Source organism: Lichenostomus cassidix, chromosome 29 (genome assembly GCF_008360975.1).
Source record: "Lichenostomus cassidix isolate B80296 chromosome 29, HeHo_3.0, whole genome shotgun sequence".
Lineage (NCBI taxonomy): Eukaryota > Metazoa > Chordata > Aves > Passeriformes > Meliphagidae > Lichenostomus > Lichenostomus cassidix.
In genome coordinates this window covers 2,974,579-2,997,281 of record NC_139509.1, presented here as the reverse complement: position 1 = coordinate 2,997,281, position 22,703 = coordinate 2,974,579, and the positions used below count along the sequence as shown (strand labels likewise).

Below are 22,703 nucleotides of genomic sequence, written 5' to 3'. Positions count from 1 at the left end.
TGCTCCCAGTTCCCCCAGTTCCCCCCGAGCCCCAGTGCCTCTCACTCGCAGTGGGAGGAGCCCGTGAGGTGGGGGTGAGGGGTGGGCAGCTGGGGGAGCCCGGGGAGGCTGAGACCCCCAATTCCCCCGGCAATACCGGGGAGAGGAGGGACTGGACCCTGTGCCGCCGAAGCCCCGCCCGCTCCCTACAAGCACCGCCCACTCCCTACAGGCCACGCCCATTCACCGGCAAGCCCCGCCCCTCTCCACCCGTGCCGGCAGTGGGCGTGGTCCATTTCCCGCCATTGCATCATCCCCGCGTGACCCCCCGGCCCCCCCTCCCCGCGCTGGTCATTGCCCTTCGCCCCGCCCCCAGCGCGCTTCTATTGGTTCTCGCTGCCCTGTCCGTCACGGCTCTCGCGCTCCCATTGGCTGCCGCCGGCGCGAGCGTTGCGTCAGGCTTCTCTTAAAGCGGCGCGGCGGTGGGGGAAGGGGCGCAGCGCGGGACGATGCGGACGAGGATGCACCGGGGAGAGCGAGCGGGCCGGGGCTGGGGGGAGTCGGGACCACCCAGAAAGGTGCGGGCAGGGAGCGGGGAAGCCCAGGGACCCGCCGGGGTGTCCGGGGGGCGTTGGCGGAGGGGTTCCGCCCGGTCTTGGGGGGGAACCGGGGCGCCCACAGCCGTCTCGGCAGGCCGGTGACCCTGGGGGCGGGACGGGGGCCCTGGACCCCCGGCGAACCTCCCACTCGCGGGGTCACCGACCCTGACACCACCCCCCTCCTTCCTTCCCCAGGCATCCAGGAGAAAGTGTGTTCTCGCCGACCACCATACCTGAGAGCAGGTAAGGGGACATCCCCCGCCATACACACACACACACACCCCCTTTGTGTCCCCCGGCCGCCCGGAGTCCCGGCCCGGGTCACCCGCTTCCCGTTCCTCCTTCCCTCCCGCAGCCCGCGCCGGGCCCGAGGTGACAATGGCGGCCGAAGGGCTGTGGGGGCCGGGCGGCCCCCCCGGCTGGGAGCTGGACGGGTGGTACCAGGACCTGCAGGAGGTGCTGGCGGCGGAGCCCCCCGGAACCGCCCCCACCTGGGGGGCTGAGCAGGTGAGCGCGGCAGCTCCCCGGAGCGGGGGCGCGGGGCGGGGGTCCTCCATCCATCACCGACCCTGGTGCCGCTCTCTCCGCAGGCAGAGCCGGGCACGGGGGGCTGCGGGCTGGACGTGGCTCTGGCCGAGGAGCTGCTGGAGCTGCTGGGGCCGGAGGGTGCGGAGCCAGCGGAACCCCCGGGTGCGGCCCCCGGCGGGAGCGGCTCGGCCCGGCCGGGGCCCACCGAGGAGGAGGAGGAGGCGCAGGGAGCGCGGAGGAAGCGGCGCGGCGGCCCCGGGGCTCCGCGGGAGCGGGACGGCGAGCGGCGGCAGCGGGACGGGGAGCGGCGGGTGCGGGAGCTGACGGCGCACAACGAGCGGCTCCGAGCGGAGATCCAGCGGCTCAGCGCAGAGGTGCAGCGCACACGAGCTGCGCTCATCGACCGCATCGTCAACCTGCGCCAGGTGTAGGGGCGGGACCGGGACACGGACCGAGCACGCGTCAGGCTGCCCCAGAGCTGGGGACAAGGACTCTGCTGCCCCACGGACTAAGGGGGGGCAGCCCCACGGACAGATGGACACTGCAGACAGACAAGTGGATGCAGCTTCTCCACGCTATTGTACAGCTCTTGTCATTTATTACACACATCTAACCACAGCAGCACGGCCCAGTTTGGTTACTGGAGGTGCTGCGGCCACTCCTCAGTATGTCCCAGTTTGGTTACTGGGGCTACTTCTTCCGCTTGCCCTTGGGGACCTCGGGGCTTCTGCCTTCAGCCAGTGCCAGCTGCTTCTTCAGCTCCAGCAGTTTGGCCACCTGGGTGTCCACCTGGGCCTTCTCCACCTGGGCTGCCTTCAGCTGCCTCACCAGGTTGCCCTGGACAGGCGGGGGAAGAATTTGAGGGTGTGATGAGGATCTGGGGGTGTTTAAAGGCATAACAGAGTCTCTGTCCCATGCCTTGTCCCCACTCACCTGCTTGGCCACCTGCTCTGTCAGCTCCTGGATCAGTTTGGGGTCACCTGGAGCTGCAGCAGTGTTGGGGGCTGGAGGGGGTGCTGAGGCTGGGGAGGGCTGTTTGGCCTGTGAGAGGAAGAGATGGAGATAAGCCTTCCTCCCTTCTGCTCCGTGCAGGTGCAGCTCACCTGCGGCAGCACCAGGAGTTACCTGAGGCTCTACAGCAACACCTTTAGACTGGGAATGGGGAGGGGAGGGACAGGGTGGGGCTGCAGGTGCCCAAGGTGGGGCAGGGAGCACCTCAGCCCCCACTCACCTGCCCTCCCCCGAAGCGCTGGCGCAGTGCTTCCACCTGCTCGGGCTCCAGCTTCTGGAACAGGGGGCTCACCTGGTGCAGGCACGGAGAGAGGAGTCACACCTGTGGGGTCAGCACCTATGGATCCCACCCAGGTGGGGCTGGGGGGGCACATCCCACTGCCCCCCAGGTGGGGACACAGCCTGCCCTGGCCCGGCCATACCGTGCCCACGCGGTGTCCGGCAGGCAGGGTGCAGGTGAGGCCAGGCCCGAGGCCGCAGCGCTCCGGCGGGATGCAGAGCTGGCCCTGGATGGCGGCGCTGACCCCTGGCACGAAGGGCTGCAGCAGCGCGGCCAGAGCAGCCGCCAGGTTCACTGCCACACCAGTCACTGTCCCTGCGCGCTGCCTGCGGTGGGGACACACCAGTGACACCTCTGTGACACCCTCTCCGAGCAGTGAGCCCCCCTTCAGTGACATGAGTGGGGCCTCCCACACTGGTCAGTGCCTGTGTGCTGCCTGGAGGTGACACTCAGTGACACACCTGTGACTCCCCCCATCAGTGACCCTGTGCCCTCTGCCATATTCACTGCCATGCCATGTGCCACCTCAGTGACCCCTTGTGACCGACCCCCTGTGCCCCACCCTCATTCCCCCTTCCCTGGTCAGTGCCGCTATCAGTGCCGAGGGACAGGGACCTCTCAGTGCTGCCCCAGCTGCTGGCCTTGCTCCATCCCTGCCCTGTGACCCCCATCAGTGCCATCTTGACTCCACCTGGGAGTGGTGACCCCTCCCTGCCACCCCCTGTGCCCCCCAGCCCACCCAATCCCCCTCTGCCTCCTCAGCTCATGGCTGTGACCCCCAACCTGTGACCCCCTCAGTGCCACCCCCATCCCCACGACAGACCCCACCATGTCCCCCCATGTCCCCTCCATGTCCCCTCATCCCTACCTGTCCTTCTCGTCACCCTTGATGCGCTTCCAGGGCTCGTTCACCTGGATGTACTGGTTGCCATGGCGGGAGATGCTGAGCACACACCTGAGCGCATCGCGGATGCTGGGGGGGCACAGGTGGGGCTGAGCACCTGCAGGGCAGGCTCTGCCCCCCTCCCCTGGATTTTGGGACCCCCAGGACCCACCGGACTTTCTCCATCAGCTGGTGGTACTGGCGCATCTCCAAGGTGACCCGGGCCAGGAGCCGCTGGTCCTCAGCCGTGAGCACCATGTCGGGAACAGTACCTGCGAAGAACTTGCACACGAACATGCCGGCCCTGGGGACAGGTGAGAGACAGCTGTGAGCAAAGCCTTAGCAACAGGAGGACAGGTGTCAGGTGAGCTGGGGACAGGTGTGAGCACAACCAAGGGACAGGAGGACAGGTGTGAGGTGTGACAGAGTGTCCCCCTGAAGAGTCCCAGCACCTGTTGATGAAGTTGCCCAGGTTGTTGAGCAGCTCCGAGTTGTTCTTGAGCAGGAGGTCAGCCCAGGAGAAGGCGCTGTCCTGCCCCTCGGGCCGCAGGTACAGCAGGTAGAAGCGCCAGACGTCGGCGGGGATCCCGGTGTCCTTGGCCATGTCCCCAAACACACCCACGCCCCGGCTCTTGGAGAACTTCCCATCCTCATAGTTCAGGTATTCTGGGGACAGGTGAGCACCCAGTGTGGGGAGGTGACCTCTCCCAGGCAGGTGACAGCCCCAGGCACAGAGCAGGTCCCTCCCAGCTGGGGACCCCCATACCTGTGGCGATGAGGTGATTCACCAAGGTGTAGTTGTCATCGGCGCCCAGCAGCGAGCAGGGGAACACGACGCTGTGGAAGGGGACATTGTCCTTGGCCATGAAGTTGTAGAGCTCCACCTGGCAGGTAATGGGACAGGGGGGACATCAGGACAGGTGGGGACATGGGCAGAGTGTCTTACTCTGTCCCCACCTGCACCATCCCAGCTCCTCCTACCTGCTGGGGGTTCTTCCACCAGCGCTCCCACTGGTCAGTGTAGTTGGCTGTGATGGACAGGTACCCGATGGGAGCATCGAACCACACGTAGAACACCTGGGGGAGGGTGACACCTGAGCAGGTGACACCTGAGCAGGTGACCCCAGCAGGGAGGGCCCAGCAGGTTCCCCCTTAGGCAGCACACCTGGGGCCGGGGGAGACCCACCTTGTCACGGAAGCCGTCGAGGGGCACCGGGGTGCCCCAGGTGAGGTCGCGGGTGATGCAGCGTGGCTTGAGCCCGTCCCGCAGCCAGGTGCGCGTGATGTGCCGCGCGTTGGCCGTCCAGTCCCCTGCGGCCCAGGTGCGCTCCAGCCAGGCCTCCAGCCGCCCCTCCAGCTGTGGGGGACATGGTGGGCACTCAGGGCTACCTGGGGGTCCCCATCCCCTCCCCACCCCCCTCCCCCGGGGGTGCAACTCACCTTGGGCAGGTCCAGGAAGAGGTGCTGGGTGGGCGTCACCACCGGGACACCATGGCAGATCTTGCACTGGGGGTTCTGGGGGAAAACGGGGGGTCCCCAGTGTTGGGGGGCAGATCCCCAAAGGTGGAGCAGGTGAACCCAAAGGTGGGGCAAGGGGCGTTACCAAAAGTGGGAGGGGGAAGGCCCAGGGTGGGTTAGGAACATCTGCAAAGGTGAGGTGAAGTGGGAGAACCCCAAAGGTGGAACTGAGGGGTCTGTAGGAGCTGCTGCCGCACCTTGAGCTCCACAGCGTTGATGAGCTTCCCACACTTGTCACACTGGTCCCCGCGGGCCTCGGCGTAGCCACAGAAGGGACAGGTGCCCTCCACGAAGCGGTCAGCCAGGTATCGCCCGCAGCTCTCGCACCTGAGCTGCTCCAGCGTGTCCTGCAGCAGGAACCCTCTGGCCAGCAGCCGCTGGAAGATGTCCTGGGCGATCCTGGGCGGGTCAGGAAGGAGAGGCCACATTAGCTACAGGTAGGTGAGGCTCCTGGCGCAGGTGGGGCTCACCTGGCCTGCAGGGGCTCACCTGGTCTGCTGGGGTGTGGTGGTGCGGCCGAAGTGGTCGAAGGAGATGCGGAACCAGGAGTACACCTGGGCGTGCACGGCGTGGTACCTGTCGCAGAGCTCCTGCGGGCTCAGCCCCTCCTCCAGCGCCCGCGTCTCCGTGGCTGTGCCGTACTCGTCTGTGCCGCACACAAACAGCGTGTTCCAGTTCCGCAGCCGGCAGTACCTGCGGGGACACCTGGGCATGGGCACCTGGCACACCTGTGACACCTGGACATGGGCACGTGGCACACCTGTGAGACCTGGACATGGGCACCTGGCACACCTGTGACACCTGGGCATGGGCACCTGGCACACCTGTGACACCTGGGCACAGGCACCTGTGACACCTGCGTGTGGACACCTTCAGGGCACACCTGTCACACCTGCGGGGGCACACCTGTCACACCTGGGCACAGGTACCTGTCATGCCTGCAAAGACACACCTGTCACACCTGTGGATGGACACCTGGCACACCTGGGCATGGGCACCTGTACATCTGCAGGGCACACCTGTGCGTGGACACCCGTACACCTGCAGGGCACACCTGTCACACCTGCGGGGCACAGCTGTCACATCTGGGCACAGACACCTGTCACATCTGGGCACAGACACCTGTCACATCTGGGCACAGACACCTGCCAGACCTACATAGGGACACCTGTCACACCCCTGGGGGCACACCTGTCACACCTGCACAGGTGTGCAGACAGCACAACACCCCCCCAGCAATTCCCTAGTTAACCCCTGGTCATCTGATTCCCCCCACCCCGCTCACCCACAGGTCCCAAAAAGGTTTCCTGCAGCTGGCAGTACCTGCAGGTGCACAGGTGTAACACCTGCGCAGGTGTGCAGACAGCACAGCCCCCCAGTCCCAGGCAGGTTCCCTGCAGCCTCACCTGGCGAAGGTGTCGGCGCTGAGGACGCAGCCGATGATGTTGCCCAGGTGAGGGACGTTGTTGACGTAGGGCAGCGCGCTGGTGATCAGGACGTTCCTCTCGCCCTCCACAGGTAACCTGGCAGGGAAGGGGGGTCAGAGCAGGTTCCCCTCCCACCCAAACCCCCCAGTGTCACCTGGGCACTCACACAGGTGTCCGTGGCTGCCGGGGCGGGGGCAGCGCCGCAGGGCCCTGGGCCCAGATGTCCACAGCGGCCGCGATGTCGTCATCGGTCAGCATCCGCTCGGGACTCTCCTCGTCCTGCAGGGACCAGGTGAGGGGAGCTGCGCCCACCTGCCGCCCCAACCTCCCGCCCGGGGCCAGGGCCACACCTGGGGCTCGTTGCGGGGGGCCAGCTGGGGCGGGGGGTGCTGGGCCAGGTGGGTCCGGAGCTCCCGCAGCGCCTCGGGCAGCAGTGCAGCTGCATCCTTGCATGGCTCCCACAGGGACATGGCACGGAACCAGGAGCGCAGCACCTGCAGCTCACCTGGGCAGGGACAGAGCAGGTGTGAGCCTTGGCCCCAGCGCGGAGCCCTCCTTGGCCCCAGCGCGGAGCCCTGCCCACCCCCCATCTGGCTCTTACTGGGCAGACTGGTCTCGTCCTGCAGCACTGGGAACAGGCTGCCCCACACCACCACATCAGCAACCGAGGCAGCATCCTGGGGGGAGACAGGCATGTACTGGGGGAACTGGGATGTACTGGGGGTGTTAGATGCTCTGCAGTGCAGACCAGTCCAGGGGTACCAGCAGCACTGGGGGCACACTGGAACATACTGGGAGTATTGGCAGTGTACTGGGAGTATCAGGGAATCTGTGCCACAGCCCAGTCAGACACTGGGGATACTGGGGACACTGGGAGGGACTGGGAGTGTGTTTGGGGGGCACTGGGAGTACCATGCGGGAGCAACAGAGACAAACTGGGACAAAACAGGGACACTTAAGAGGGCACTGGGTGGGGGTGCCAGGTGAAGCCAGAACTGGGAGCTGCAGGGTGGCACTGGGTGGACTGGGAGGCACTGGGAGGCATTTCCCATACAGGGTGTCAGCAGTGCCACACCCTCCCGCGGGGAAGGCCCTGCACGCCGCGGGGACAGGGCTGGGGACACACCTGTCAGGCAGGTAACATCGAGCTCGTCCCCCCCAGCCAGAGCCCCCCACTCACCCCAGCCAGGTGGGCAGTGCCGCTCCGGACCAGGTGCTGCTCCAGGTGAGCCAACAGGTGCTGCAGGATCGCCACGGCATCGGGCCCTGCCCGGCCCTGCACCAGCCGCAGGTACAGAGCGGCAGCCACGGCCGGCTGCGGGGACAGGGCGGGTCAGGTCGGGTGGGCATCGCGGGGTCAGGGGGTACAACAGGGGTCACTCACCTGCAGCTCGGTGGCTTCCCATTCCAGCCACTGGTTGGTGAGGTCGGTAGGCTCCTCGCCACGGCACAGGTAAAAATACCTGGGGGGGTTAAGGCAGGTGTTGTGTCGGGGGAGGTTAAGGGGGAAGCTCTGAGAGGTTTGAGGAGAGGATTTGGGGGATGAAGGGGAGGATTTGGGGAGGTTTTGTGGGATGCAGGGGAGGATTTGGGGCGGATTTTGGGGCATCCCCACGGCCCGGTACTCACTGGCAGATGGCGTTGGGAGAGAACAGCACGGTGCCGTTGTCCAGCTCCAGCTCCAGCCCGAGGTCCCGCGGCCGTTCTGTGGGGAGGCAGAGGGTCAGGCCCGGCCGGGGGTCCCGAGGAACGGGATCAGGCCCGAGGGTCGCGGGGCCGGTGCGGGGTGCGGGTCAGGCCGGGGGTCCCGCTCCGGGGGGTTGTGAGCGCCCCGCTCTCACCTGTGGGGCCGGCCAGGTGAGGCCGCACGGGCGCAGGTGCAGCGCCGGCGGCAGCGAGCACCTTGAGCGCGGCGGGAGCTCCCGGCGGGACGCGGAGCCGCATGGCGGGAAGGGCGGGAAGGGGCGGGGCCAGCGCGGGGCACGGCGGGAGTGGCCGAGGGGCGGGAAAGGGGGCGTGGCCTACGACATAACCACGCCCCCTGCCCGTCCCGCCGCCTAGCCAAGTCTCGCGAGAACGCGACGGAGAGGTTGCCATGGCGACAAGGACGCCAAGGTTCAACCTTTATTTCGTGAATTTAACCCAAATAAAGTGAACTTTACCCATTTCTCAGCAGCTTTCCCCACATTTAGTTCTATTTAACCCAGATTTCAGTGGTTTTAACCCAAATTTTGTTCCATTTAACCCAAACTTCAGTGGTTTTACCCCACATTTAATTCCATTTAACCCAAATTTCAGTGGTTTTAACCCGAATTTTGTTCTATTTAACCCAGATTTCAGTGGTTTTAACCCCAATTTTATGGATTTACTCCCCTTACAGCCACAACGCCCCATCAAGTTTAACCACTTCTTTTATTTTTCCACTTAAATATTCTCTTTAAATACAGCATCGTCCCGGGAAACTGCAGAAAAGCGGGAAAAATGAATAATAGTGGGGAGAAGCTTTGGATTCACTTGGGGGAATTAAATGTGGGATTAAAACGGAAATTAAAAATGGAATAGAAAAAGGAAAAAAAAAGGAAATTAAGGCGGCAATAAAATGGGAAATAAAAAATGTGATTAAAAAAGAAGTGCAAGTAAAAATTAAATAAAGAAAAGAAAGGCAATAAAATCAGAGAAAGGAAATAAAAACAACATTTAAAAGGAAATGAAAATTAAATTTAAAAGCAAATAAAGGGTTTTTGGGGGGCAGTAGCACCAGCGAGGGTCAGATCCATGAAATCCAAACGATGTGAAAAGTCCAAAACCCACCTGGATCAGAGCAAACCCAGCGGGATTTGGGTAAAAATGGGATAAATCCTGGGAATTCTGCGGCTTGGGAGATCCAGGATTTGGGGTCACCTTCCCTTCCTCCCCCAGACTGAGCCCCAGCGGGGCTTTTGGGGTCACCCTGGATTGGGAATTGACCTCTCCCCACCCCAAACCCCCTTTAGACCCCTTAATCCCCCTGAAACCCCCCTGGAACCCCTTTTAGCCACTCTGAACCCCTTGAACCCCCAAACCCCTTTGAAACCCCCTTTAGACCCCCTTAAGTGCTCTTTAAATCTTTTAAAACCCCTTTTGAACACCAAAACCCCCTCTGAACCCCCTTAAACCCCTCTGACTGCTAAACACCTTTAAATCTCCTTTGAAATCCCAAAAAACCCCTGAACACCATGAAAACCCTCCTGTAAACCTCCAAAAACACCCTCTGAACCCCTAAATTCCCCCTCTGAATTCCCTTTTAAACCCCTTAAACAACCCCAAACCCCCTTTTAAACCCCTTTAATCTTTTGGACTCACTTGAACCCCCTTTTGAGCCCCTAAAAAAGCCCTTTAAACCCCATCTGAGCTCCTTTAAACTCCTCTGAACCCCCTTAAATTCCTCCTTAAATCCCCCTTCGAATGCCTAAAATAATCCCTTTGGTGCCCTTAAACCCCTTTAAACTCCTCTGAACCCCCAAAAACTCCTCTCAAACCCCCTTCATCTCCTAAAAGACCCTCGAGCTCCCTTTTTAAACCCCTTAGATCCAGTTGAACCCCTTTAGCTCCCCTTGAGCCTCTCTGAACCCCTAAACCCCATAAAAACCCCTCTGAACCCAAGAAAATCCCCTAACGCCCTCATAACCCCTAAAAACTCCACTTTGAACATTCATAAACCCCAAAAAAACCCTTTAAACCCCTTTTTACCTCCCCACGGTGGGCAGGTGACCCCCAGGAGCACCAGGAGACCCTCAACCCCAAAAATTAGGGATTTGGGGAAATTTCCAGTGTGGGAAAACTGCTGGAAAAGCTGATGGTTAAATCAAAGTCGGGAAAACAAAGGGGTGGCAGCAGCTGGATTTGGGGATTTGGGTCTCTGTGCCCCCCAGCTGGAGGCTGATCCCAAAATCTGGGAGCATCCAGGTGAGCAGATCCTGAAGGCACAGGCTGGACCAGGTGAGATGCAGGTGAGCAGAATGCAGGATTTGGGGCACAGACCCAGCCAGGTGAGCAGATCCCATTGATCTGTAGGGTCCAGGTGTGCAGAATTCAGGGTTTGGGGTACAGACCCAACCAGGTGAGCAGATCCCAAAATCCAGGAGCATCCAGGTGAGCAAATCCCAAGAGCACAGACCCAACCTGGCAGCCCCACCCCACATCCTGGTTTTCCCCACTCCTGCCTCCTCCCAGGCTGGAATTTCTCCTGGCCCAGGCTGATCTCACCTGGCTGGAGTCAAAAAAGCCCCAAAAATGAGAGATTTCACCCCAAGACAGTTCCCAGAGCCTCAGCAAAGTCCAGAGCACAGGTGGGTTTTCCATGAATCCCAGGAGGACCAGGTGAATCCACACCTGGAGAACGTGAATCCATCCCAGTCTGACCAGTTTGATGCCAGTGGAGATGCCCGGAGTCAGGAGGAGCTCAGGTGAGCAGGAAGCACCTGAGGAGCAGCAGCAGGAATTCCAGGTGCTCCAGGAAGTCCCTGGGAACAGCACAGCCATGGGCTAACAGGACACCTGTGCACACCTGGTCCGTGCCCACCTGGACACACAGAGCCCCCAGGAATCCAGGCAGGGACAGGGACAGGGGACACTCCTGCCCCACATTCCCAAATCCTTGCAGGGAGAGCTCCAACCCCTCAACAGCTGCCCCAGAACATTCCAGAAAGTTCCAACAGGTGATTGATTCCAGGTGATGCAGGAGCCAATGAGGAGCTGAAGATTGTTCAACCCCCCCAAATTCTGCAGGTGAGTCTGGGGGCTCCAGTTTTGGGTCTCTTGTGCCAGTTCCAGGTGTTTCCCAGTCCGTCCCAGCCACAGGTAAGTGGGAGCATCACCTGGATGAGGTGGGATGGGGATGCAGCCCAGGCGAAACATTCATTAAACAAACAGGAATGAGGGAAAAAGGGTTTTTTCCCTTAAAAACGAGGAAAGTGGAGGCAGCCAGGAGGGACGGAACTGCCGTGGGATCCAGGAGGCTGCAGCTCAGGTGAGTCCTGGCACAGGTGAGTCCTGGCACAGGTGACCCCTGCCAGGAGAGTGAAGAACTCGTGGCCCTGGGCCAGGTAAATCCTCTGTCCAGAGCAGCCCCCACCAATTAAATAATCAATCCATGGAATAAATAATAGAGCCAGAGGGCCTGAGGCCACTCATATGGGCAGGTGAGGGTGCTCCAGGTGCTCTGGGGGATTTTGGGGTGCTTCCCCCTTGCTCGCAGCAGCAGGGACAGGTGGGACCCCCAGCTCCTTCCCAGGAGGGCTGGAGGCTGGAGCTGGGTGCTCCAGGTGGTCACTGCCACCCTTGGCACCTCCCACCTGGCAGTAGAGCCCAGGTGCATCGGCCAGGTAAGGCGGGGAGCTCACCTGGGCCGGCTGCCCCGGTGGGTAGCACAGGACAGAAGATTCCAGCGGGAACTGGGTGGGGATGAGGATGGTGGAGGTGAGCCCAGGGCACGAGGGAGCTTTCACCTGCCAGGTGTCATCCAGGTGCTCCCCCAGCACGCACACCCCGCCCCCCTCTCCCCCGGAGCCGCTTCCGGAATCTTCCTCAGCCTTCAGCCTCTCCAGCTCCTCGGCCGTCTGCAGGTGCAGCACTGCCCGCTCGTTCTCCGCCAGGTACTCCTGGAAGTCCTGAGTCTCGGGGGGCTGTGGGGGCGGCCAGGTGGGGCCAGGTGTGGCGGTCACTGCCTCCTCCTCCTCCTCCTCGCGCCGGTTCTCCAGCTCCAGCTTCATCAAGGTGTGCAGGAAGTGCGTGCGAACGCGCAGCGGGTTGAACTCGATCCGCCCAGCCACGTTGCCGCAGCCGTCCCGGGAGCAGCCGCACGGGAACGACGTGCGATCCACCTGCGCACAGGTGACAGCTGTGGGACACCGCAGCGTCCATCCCAGGGCGTGAATCCCACCCCAAATATCATGGGGGTTTATCCCAGCCCAGTGTCCCTGCTGGACAGGTGGAGAGATCCCACAGAGCCTGAATCCCACCCCAAACATCATGACGGTTTATCCCAGCCAGGTGTGCCCACTGGACAGGTGGAGGGATCCCACGGGTTCCCCCCAGAGCCTGAATCCCATCCCAGTATGATCCCAGATCCCACCTGGACAGCAGGAATTTGGCTTTGGGGTGGGGGGAGGAGTTTATACCTTCCAGGTATGACCAAACACACCTGGAGCTGTTTCTGCTCCTTCAAGGAACAAGAGCATGGACACAGGGAGCATTCCAGCACCTGTCTGAGCACCACTCTGCTGCCTCACCTGGCACTCTGCTCCCTCAGGGAGGACAAGTGGGTGTGCCAACACCTGGCCAACCTTGAATCCCACCTGTCCCCCCTTCTCCCATTTCACTTGGCACTGGATGCCCTCACCTGGCACACCTGGCTCTCTCCATTCCTCAAGGAGCACAGGTACAGCAGTGCAGGCAGGGCGAGCACAGGCACAGGGAGCTTCCAGCACCCGTCCCACCCCAAATCCCAAATCCCCCAGCCCGCACCCACCTGGCACTGGATGCCAGCCTGGCTGCAGGCACAGGTGTGTGGCTCGCAGGTGAGGCGGCACAGGCAGCCGCACTGCTCCCGGGACAGGCGCAGAGCCCGCAGCTCCTGGCGCTCCTCGGCGTCGATCCTGCGCACACCTGAGGCTCGCAGCAGCGCCCGGCGGCGCTTGGTGGGCAGTGGCTGCAGGTAGAAGTAATCGCCAACCTCCACCTGCCCCACGTCCAGGTCGTCGTCGGACACGTCGGCCAAGGTGAGCCCTGCAGCCTCGGCCGATGGGACTGTGCCGTTCTGGGTCAGCTGGGGACACGAGGGACGTGTGGGGATGTCACCTGGCCAGGTGCTGTCCCTCCACCCAAACTGAGCCTCTCCTTGGCCCTCCCAAGATGTGTCACCCCCAAATCCCACCCAGGTGTTTCTCACAGGTTTTTCCCTGCACCTCCCAAGATCCCCCCGAATTTCTCCCACCTGGATTCTCCCCGGTTTGTCTCTCTTCCAACCCCACCCAGGTATTTTCTACTTCCCTCTCCCAATGGTTCTCCCACCTGCCTGCCACCAAACCCATCCAGGTGTTTCCCACCCGGATTGCCCCTCCCAGTCCCAACACCTGGCTCCCCAAATGCCCCCCAGATACCCTCTGCCACCCCAAATCCCCTCGAGAAATTCCAAATTTCCACCACATACTCCCCACTTCTTCCCCTCCAGGTATTCCCCACCTGGATTCTGCCCTCCCTCTCCAGGTACTCCCCACCCAGATACCCTCTGCCACCCCAAATCTCCAGATACTCCCCACTGCTGCCCCTCCAGGTATCCCCATCGGAATTCCCTGAGTCACCAACACCTGACTCCCCCAAATCCCCTCTGCCACCTTAAATCCCCTCCAGCTATTCCCCACCGCCTCCCCTCCAGGTATTCCCCACCTGGATTCTGCCCTCCCTCCCCAGTCTCTTCCCCAAATCCCCACCTGGATTTCCTCTGTCACCCCAAATCCCCTCCAGATACACCCCACTGCTGCCCCTCCAGGTGTTTCTCACCTGGATTCCCCCTCCCAGCCCCAACACCTGGCTCCCCCAGGTATTCCTGGGGGATATACCCAGATACCCTCTGCCACCCCAAATTTCCACATATTCCCCGCTGCTTCCCCTCCAGGTATTCCCCACCTGGATTCCCTCTGTCACCCCAGATCCCCTCCAGATACACCCCACTGCTGCCCCTCCAGGTATCCCCACCTGAATTCAGCCCTCCCTCACCAATCCCTCCCCCAAATGCCCCCCCAAATCCCCTCAGTCACCCCAAATCCCCTCCAGCCATCCCCCCCTGAATTCCACCCAATCCCTCCCCATCTCCCCCTCACCTCCCTCCTCCTGGCTCGCAGTTTCTCCCTCCGCAGGTGCTGCCGCAGGTGCTGCCGGTGGCTCACCTGGCGCAGGTGGGCGAACTGGCTGAGGCTGTACCTGCGGGCGCGGTGGTGCCGCGGCGCCATGCCCAGGGAGCTGCCTCCTGCGCTGGGCACACAGGTGAAGCCCTGCCGCCGGGCAAAGTAGTACACGGTGACCTGGGCGAAGCGGACGCGCTTGCCGCCCCGGCGAGCTCGGGATCGCCGCAGGATGGACGGGGCTGGGGGGAGAGCCCAAAAGTCAGAGCATTGCCCCGAAAATCGCCCGAAACTACACCAGAATGAGAGAAATCCCTCCAAAATCTACCCCAAAATGACAGAAATCCACTGAATTTCCATCAAAAATTCCCCGAAACTACCCCGAAATGACAGAAATCCATGAAATTTCCCTGAAAAAATCCCCAAAACTACCCCAAAATGACAGAAATCCACCCCAAAATAACAGAAATCCACCAAATTTCCCCAAAAAAAACCCTGACACTACCCCGAAATGACATAAATCCACCCCAAAATGACAGAAATCTACCCCAAAATGACAGAAATACACCAAATTTCCATCAAAAATTCCCTGAAACTACCCCAAAATGACAGAAATCCGCCAAATTTCTCTTTGAAATTTAAAAAATTCCCATTAATTCCCCGAAGTTCCCCCCTGAATTCCCTGAAATTCCCTCCAAAAGTTAATAATGCCCATTAATTCCCCAAAATTAATCCAAATTCCCCCAAAATTTAAACAGAAAAAATACCAACTGTCCCTCAAATTCTAAAAATTCACCAAAAATTAAAAAAACCCCTCCAAATTCCACAAAATTTAAAAAAAAAACCAAATCCCTCAAAATTATAAAAACCCCAAATCTCCAATATTTTGTAAAAAACTCTCCCTGAAAATCCAAAAATTCTACCCCCAAAAAATTGCCAAACTGCTGCAAAATTCCCCCACAATCCCCAAAAACTCTACAACATTCCCCCCAAACTCCCCAAAAAATCCCCACCACGGCCAAAAATTCTTGAAATCCCACAAAAATCCAGAATTATGCCCTAAAAATTCCCAAAATTCTCCTAAAATAACTAAAATTTAAAAAAAACCCTCAAAATTCCCCCAAAAAATTCCCAAAATTCCCCAAAAAGTTCCCCTAAAAATGCCACAATTCTCTTAATTCCACAAAAATCCCCTAAAAAATTTTAAAAATCCCCTAGAAATCCCAGAAAATTCCCCTAAAAATTCCTAAAAATCCCACAAAAATTCCCAAAATTCCCCACAAAAATCCACAAAAATCCCCAAAAAATTCCTAAAATTCCTCTAAAAATCCCCAAATTTGCCTAAAAATTCCCAAAATTCCCCTGACAATGCCCCAAACACCCCGCCGAATCCCCGCCGAGTGCCCGCGCTGCTCACGGCCGGCGCTGCCGGAGCTGCCGCTGTCACAGCTGTCCCCGCTGTCACTCGTGGCGATCTCGTCATCCGAGGTGGAGCCGGCCGATCCTGCAGAGCCCGCGGGATCCACATCCTGCAGCTTGCGCTTGATCCCCGCGCTCGGGACCGCGGCCATCGGGGCTCCGCGGGCATGGAGCACCCTGCGGGACAACAGCGGGGCTGCCGGGATCCCTGCGGGGTTTGTCCCCAGCTGGGCACAGGGAAATCCCAATCCTAACTGGAGCTGTTCGAGTTGGGTGTTCATATCTCATGAGTTATGATTCCTTGGGTTTTCCAAGAGTTCTGTCCTATCCCTGCCCTTCCCATCCTGGATAAATCCCAATCCCAACATTAGTTTGGGGTTCATATTTCATGAGTCATGATTCCTCAGGATCGCCGGGAAGATTCCCTGGGTTTTCCAAGAATCTCATCCCATCCCTGCCCTTCCCAATACCAGGATATTCCAGGATCCCTGTGGGGCTTTATCCCGATCCTGACCCCAGATAAATCCCAAACTCAACAGGAATTTTTCGAGTTGGGTGTTAATATTTCATGAATTATGATTCCTCGGGATTGCCGGGAAAAGATTCCCTGGGTTTTCCAAGAATCTCATCCTCATCTCTGCCCTTCCCATCCCGGATAAATCCCAATCCCAACAGGAGTTGTTCAAGATAGGTGTTAGTATTTCATGAATTATGATTCTTTGGGATCATCAGGAAAAGATTCCCTGGGTTTCAAGAATCCTGACCCCATCCCTGCCCCTTCCTTTCCAGATAAATCCCAATCCCAACATTATCTTGGTGTTAATATGTTAGGAGTTATGATTTCTTGGGATTGCTGGGAAGATTCCCTGGGTTTTCCAAGAATCTCATCCCATCCCTGATAAACCCCAATCCCAACAGGAGTTGTTCCAGCTGGGTGGTAATATTTCATGAGTTATGATTCCTTGGGATCATCAGGAAAAGATTCCCTGGGTTTTCCAAGAATCTCATCCCATCCCTGCCCTTCCCAACACCAGGGATGTTCTGGGATCCCTGTGGGGTTTTATCCCCATCTGATCCCAGATAAATCCCAAACCCAACAGGAGTTGGTCAAGCTTGGTGTTCGTATTTCATGAGTCACAACTCTTTGGGATTGCCAGGAAGATTCCTTAGGTTTTCCAAGAATCTCATCCCATCCCTGCCCTTCCCAACACCGGTATATTCCAGGATCCCTGTGGGGTTTTATCCCCATCTGATCCCAGATAGATCCCAATCCCGACTGGAGCTGTTCGAGTTGGGTGTTAATGTTTCATGAGTTATGATTCCTTGGGATTGCCGGGAAAAGATTCCCTGGGTTTTCCAAGAAACTCATCCCATCCTGGATAAATCCCGATCCCAACAGGAGTTGTTCAAGCTTGGTGTCTGTATTTCATGAGTCACGACTCTTTGGGATTGCCGGGAAGATTCCCTGGGTTTTCCAAGAATCTCATCCTCATCCCTGCCCTTCCCATCCTGGATAAATCCCAATCCCAACATTAGCTTGGTGTTAATATTTCATGAGTTATGATTCCTTGGGATCAGCAGAAAAAGATCTCTTGGGTTTTCCAAGAATCTCATCCCATCCTGGATAAATCCCAATCCCAACAGGAATTTTTCGAGTTGGGTATTAATATTTCAGGAGTTATGATTCCTCGGGATCGCTGGGAAAAGATTCCCTGGGTTTTCCAAGAATCTCATCCTCACCTCTGCCCTTCCCATTCCGGATAAATCCCAATCCCAACAGGAGTTGGTCAAGCTTGGTGTTCGTATTTCATGAGTCACGACTCTTTGGGATTGCCAGGAAGATTCCCTGGGTTTTCCAAGAATCTCATCCTCACCTCTGCCCTTCCCATTCCGGATAAATCCCAATCCCAACAGGAGTTGTTCCAGCTGGGTGTTCATATTTCATGAGTCATGATTCTTTAGGATCGCCGGGAAGATTTCCTGGGTTTTCCAAGAATCTCATCCCATCCCTGCCCTTCCCAACACCGGGATATTCCGGGATCCCTGCGGGGTTTTATCCCCGTCCTGATCCTGGATAAATCCCCCAATCCTAACAGGAATTGTCCCAGCTGGGTGTTGATATTTCATGAGATTTATGATTCCTTGGGATCACCAGGAAGATTCCCTGCGTTTTCCAAGAGTCCTGTCCCATCCCAGATAAATCCCGATCCCAAAAGGAGTTGCCCATACCAGCCCATCATCCTCTATCCCAACTTTTCCATTCCATACTGATTTGGGATGGAATTCACCCAAAACAAAAGCAAAAAAAAATTTTTTTTTTTTTATTGATCCTTGGAATATCCCAATCTGTCCCTAAAATACCCCAAAGTTCAGAAAAAACCCCAGGATGCTCCAGGAATTCTCAATCCCACCCAGCCAGACTGGGAATGAACTCCACCGGGTTTTTCCTGCCTCATATTCCTTAATCCCAGAAAGCTCAAAGAATCCCAAATAATCCATGGCAGTATTTAGGATTTTGGGAAATTTCCACCTCTCTTTTGAGCAAGAGAATTTTGGGACCTGATTCCCATTGGGAAACTTCCAGGATGGATCAATCTGAATCCCAGGAAAAGTGGAGGTGGAAAACATCCCTCAACCCTTTCCAGCACCCAAAAATTGCCAAAAATCCTTAAATTATTCCCTAAAACCACATTTCCATGGAAAATCAGGGAGGAATCCAGGTGGGATCCCATCTGGGATGGCACCTGGATCCTATTCCTCATATAGAATCCCAAATTATTCCAAATTATCCTTTTTACAACATAAAGAAACTCCTGGAAGAGTCAGAATGAGGGGAAAAAAGCAAAACAAATGAGAATTTCAGGTTTCCATTTTTTTCCATTTTTAAATTGGAGTGAATTTTAGATGAGGAAGGAAAAATGGGTTCAAATGCTGAGGGAATTGGGGAATTCCCATTGTTTCAAGGATTAAACCACACCAAAAGGCGTTAAACTAAAAATAGAAATTTTTTCCCCAGTAATTCTTTTTCCTGGAGTGATTAAACCCTTTTATTTCCAGCTATTCCTAATATAAATTAGGAATAATGTTCCAATTCTCCAATCCTGCGAGCCACCCAGTGAATCCAGGTGTAATTCCAGGGCAGGAATTGGGGCAAATTAGCCAAAAAATGGGATTTTAGGATGATCATCAGGAAGATACTGACAGTATGGATCCTTCAGGAATGAGTCAGGTTTTCCAATGTTTTCCCAAAGGATTTGGCTCAGCAGTTGGAGGATCCATGGATTTCCCAGGGATTTGAGTCCATCCTGGTCATCGCTGCATTGCCAACACTCCCCTCTGGGTTTTTGGGACAAAAGGTGGAAAATTTGGGTCCCTCAGGGACATCTGGGATACAGCCAGTGAGGAAATCTGGGATACAGCTCTGGAGCTGCCAGCATTTATGCAACCAACATCCCAAGGAGGGTCTGTTGGCCAGGTGAGCCTGGGAAGGAGGGGCAGGTGTTGGGGGACAGGAAGGTGATCCCGAAAGAACCTCCCTGGGCTCTGTGTCCATCACTGGGAGGAAGGGATAAAGGTGGATCCAGAGGCCCAGGAGGTGAAGGGGACCCTGGAAAGGGGGACAGGGTGACCCCAAAGGTGCTTCCCGAGTACCTGGGGAGGGGCAGGTAGGGGGGCATGGCAAAGGTGATCCCACAGAATTCCCTGGCTCTGGAATCAAGGGATAAAGGTGGGAGCAGCCCAGCCACAGAACACCTGGATGGGGAGAGGACACTGGGACAGGTGAGGGGAGGGCAGAAGGAGCTCTTCCTGGGGTGTCCCACCTGTCCCATTCCCAAAGGTGAGGGAAGCCCAAAGGTGAGGGGGGCCCAAAGGTGAGGGGGGCCCAGATGCTCCACCCCTCTCCCCACAGAGCACCTGAGCTCAGGGTCACCGGAGACCCCCAGAATCACCTGGAGTGGGATCAGCCCAACACCCCCTCACCTGCCGGGGGGGCAGCCCCAGTACAGCCCCTCCCCACCTTTGGGGACACCCTTAGGTGTGACCCCCCCAATCCTCATCATCACCAGCAGCTTCCCAGAGCCCCCCAAACACAACCCCTGTGCCCCCAAGAGGCCCCCAAGGCCACCTACGGGTGCCAAGGCCACTCTAAGGACCCCCAGAGCCCTCCAAGGTACAGGGGATCCCTCCTGCCAGGACCCCCCATAGCCCCTCCCCAAATAAAAGGGGGGTGCCTACACAGCCCCTACAGCCCCCCAAAGCAGGGGGAGCTGTAAGAGCCCCCCACATCCTCTGTAGGCCCCCAAAATCCCCTATATGTTTCCAGCAGGGGGAGGCCTGTATTTCATACAGCCCCCATCCCCTACAGACCTATCCATCCTGTATAGCCCCCATTTCCTGTAGATTCTCAGCTATAAGGACTCTATAAGGACTCTCCCAGCTCCAAGCCTCTCCCATATCCTCTATAGCCTCCCATTCCCTACAGACTCTCAGCTAGAGGATCCACTCATATCCCCTATATCCCCCACCATCCCCTACAACCCCTCCAGCTATAAGATCCCCTTACCCTATAGGCCTTCAAGCCCCTCCCTCCCACACCCCTATGGCCCCCGCCCCGCTATCAAAGCTCTATAAGGCTCCCCTTCCCCTACAGCCCCGCAGCTATAATGTCCTCCCATCTATGATGCCCTCATCTCCAAGCCCCCCACACATCCCCTGCAGCTCCCCGGGCTCCGAAGGCCCCCAGCCCCTTTTACCCCCATTTCCCACAGGCCCTCGCCGCTCGGTCTCCCCCCATCCCTCACACCGCCCGCCTCCCTCAGGCGGAGGCCGCCCCCCTCCCAGCCCCCCGGTACACCGCCGCCTGACCCTCCCGCCCTTCCCCCGCCCCTCACCGGTGCCCGGGGCGGTTCGGAGGGGCCGGTCCGGTGGGCTGGGGGTGTTGGGGGGCCCGGGGCCGCTCCCGGGGACACCGGAGCAGCTCCCGCCCGGCCGCGCCGCCGACAACAATGGGGCCGCGGCCGCTGCGCCGCCGCTTTTATACCGCCGCGCGTCACGTGATCCGCGCGCCGCCACAGCTCCGCCGCGAGGCACCATGGGAAACCGAGTCCCCTGGGGCTGGGGGTGGTGCTGGCGCTGGGGGTGATGGGAAATGTAGTCCGGAAGTGCGGAATATGGGTGGGTGGGGAAGATAATGGACTCATGGAATGGGTTGGGTTGGGTTGGGTTGGGTTGGAAGGGACTTTAAATACCATCCAATCCCGCCCCCTGCCATGGGCAGGGACACATTCCACTGTCCCAGGTGGCTGCAAACCCTGTCCTTCCTGGCCTGGGACAATTCCAGGAATATGGCAGCTACAGCCTCTCTGGGCAGCCTGTGCCAGGGCGTCAGCACCCTCACAGGGAGGAATTCCTTCCCAATATCCCACCTAACTCTGCCCACTGGCAGCGTGAACCCATTCCACCTTGTCCTGGCACTCTTGGCCCTTGTCCAAAGTCCTTCTTCATCTCTCTCAGAGCCTCTCTCGGCACTGGCAGGAGCTCCAAGGTATCTCTGGATCCTTCAGCTGAACACCCCCACCTCTCCCAGCCTGGCTCCAGAGGAGCTCCAGCCCTCAGAACATCTCCATGGCCTCCTCTGGACTCTCTCCAGCAGCTCCTCATCCTCCCTGTGCTGTTGGCCCCAGGGCTGAGGCAGCTCTGCAGGTGAGGTCTCACCTGAGGGGGCACAGGGACAGAACCTCCCCTGCCCTGCTGCCCACGCTGGGGGCTCAGCCCAGCTCAGGGGTCTCTGAGTGCCAGTGGACATGGCCGGGATGTGTCCAACACCCCCAAATCCTTCTCCACAGGGTCACCCATACCCCCAAATCCCTCTCCCAGGTGCTCCCAATCCCTTCCCTGTCCAGCTGGATTTTAGCCCAAGGTCACTCTGCCAGGTGCAAAACCTGCACTCAGTTGTGTTGAACTTCTTGAGGTTCTCATGGTTCCATCTCTCCAGCCTCTCCAGGGCTCTTGGAATGACAAAAACGTGATGGAGCACTAGGCTGGGACACCAGGCTGGGGACATCAGGGTGGGGACATTGGGATGGAGTATGGAGATGGGACATTGGGATGAGGCAGTGGGCTGGGGACACCGAAATGGGGACATTGGGATGAGGACACTGGCCTGGGAAACCAGCATGAAGACACCCAGAAGGGTCACACAGATGGGGACATTGGAATGGGACACCAGGATAGAGACACTGGGATGCTCAGCACCAGAATGGGTCACTGGGATTGGGACACTGGGATGGGACATTGGGATGGGAAAACAGATTTGGGACATTGGGCTTGGGCAGTGAAATGGGACAGCAGGATGGGGACATTGGGCTGGGGGTCTGGGATGGGACAAAAGTGGGATGGTACGAAAAATGGGGACATTACAGTGGCCCACCTGGATGTGCCATGGGGAGGGGACAAGGGGTGACAGCTGTGGCTGCCAGGGGCGAGTCTGGGAGGGCGGACAGTGACACCCCCTTGGTGGTCCTGTTGGGTTGCTCAGGAGTGGCTGCAGAGTGGCTCCAGCTGTCACCTCGGGGGTGTCACAGGACCCTCGGGGGGGTTGCTGTGTAGGGTCCCCTTGGGCACTTTGTCCCTGTGCTGGCAGGAGCCACCAGGGGGTGGGACCAGGACCTCTGAGGACGTGGGGTGGACCCACCTGTCCTTTGTCCCCCCAGCATGGCTCTTGTCCTCCCAAGGAGCTGGGGGACCCCAACCCCAGCCCTGCCATGGCCTTGACCCCTCAGGGTGTGTGTCCTTGTCCCTGTGTGTCTTTGTCCCTGGAATGTCCTTGTCCCTGTGTGTCCAGCCTTGTGTCCATTGTGGGCCCATGTCCTTGTCCCTGTGTCCTTATCCACCACATGTCTGTGTCCCTGTCCCCAGCATGTCCTTGTCCTTCACATGTCCACTGTGGGTCACTGTCCCTGCATGTCCATGCCCGTGTCCCTGCCAATCCCTTGTCCCCAGCATGTCCATGTCCTTGTCCCTGCTGTGTCCTTGTCCCCCACGTGCCTGTGTGCATGTCCCTGGAGTGTCACTGTCCCTGGAGAGTCACTGTCCTTGTCACTACTCTGTCCTTGTCCACCATGTGTCCATACCCATGTCAGTGGTACCTCCTTGTCCCCAGTGTGTCCCACTGCCCTG

At 58.5% G+C, this 22,703-nt stretch overlaps 3 protein-coding genes across 3 annotated transcripts; 1 reads left to right on the top strand and 2 right to left on the bottom strand.

Annotated features, from left to right (window-relative positions):
- Window positions 1–450: 450 nt before the first annotated feature.
- Window positions 451–1,724, top strand: DDIT3 (DNA damage inducible transcript 3). Its single transcript, XM_085041406.1, has 4 exons — window positions 451–557; window positions 774–821; window positions 934–1,085; window positions 1,169–1,724. The coding sequence occupies exons 3-4, from the start codon at window positions 957–959 to the stop codon at window positions 1,535–1,537; spliced, it is 498 nt and encodes a 165-aa protein (XP_084897532.1). The 5' UTR covers window positions 451–557; window positions 774–821; window positions 934–956; the 3' UTR covers window positions 1,538–1,724.
- MARS1 (methionyl-tRNA synthetase 1) lies at window positions 1,685–8,212 on the bottom strand. The gene is made up of 21 exons (XM_085041403.1): window positions 8,067–8,212; window positions 7,855–7,930; window positions 7,610–7,688; window positions 7,406–7,540; window positions 6,827–6,902; window positions 6,576–6,730; window positions 6,392–6,504; window positions 6,205–6,321; window positions 5,288–5,491; window positions 4,996–5,197; window positions 4,721–4,795; window positions 4,467–4,637; window positions 4,262–4,357; window positions 4,047–4,164; window positions 3,733–3,946; window positions 3,453–3,584; window positions 3,266–3,370; window positions 2,540–2,723; window positions 2,338–2,409; window positions 2,040–2,147; window positions 1,685–1,943 (listed from the first exon to the last, which is right to left on the bottom strand). The coding sequence occupies exons 1-21, from the start codon at window positions 8,167–8,169 to the stop codon at window positions 1,797–1,799; spliced, it is 2,682 nt and encodes an 893-aa protein (XP_084897529.1). The 5' UTR covers window positions 8,170–8,212; the 3' UTR covers window positions 1,685–1,796.
- A 1,144-nt stretch (window positions 8,213–9,356) lies between these two features.
- CSRNP2 (cysteine and serine rich nuclear protein 2) lies at window positions 9,357–20,568 on the bottom strand. Its single transcript, XM_085041405.1, has 5 exons — window positions 20,417–20,568; window positions 15,523–15,701; window positions 14,085–14,347; window positions 12,734–13,030; window positions 9,357–12,086 (listed from the first exon to the last, which is right to left on the bottom strand). Exons 2-5 carry the CDS (start codon window positions 15,674–15,676, stop codon window positions 11,394–11,396), a joined length of 1,407 nt encoding a protein of 468 aa, XP_084897531.1. The 5' UTR covers window positions 15,677–15,701; window positions 20,417–20,568; the 3' UTR covers window positions 9,357–11,393.
- Between the last annotated feature and the right edge of the window lie 2,135 nt (window positions 20,569–22,703).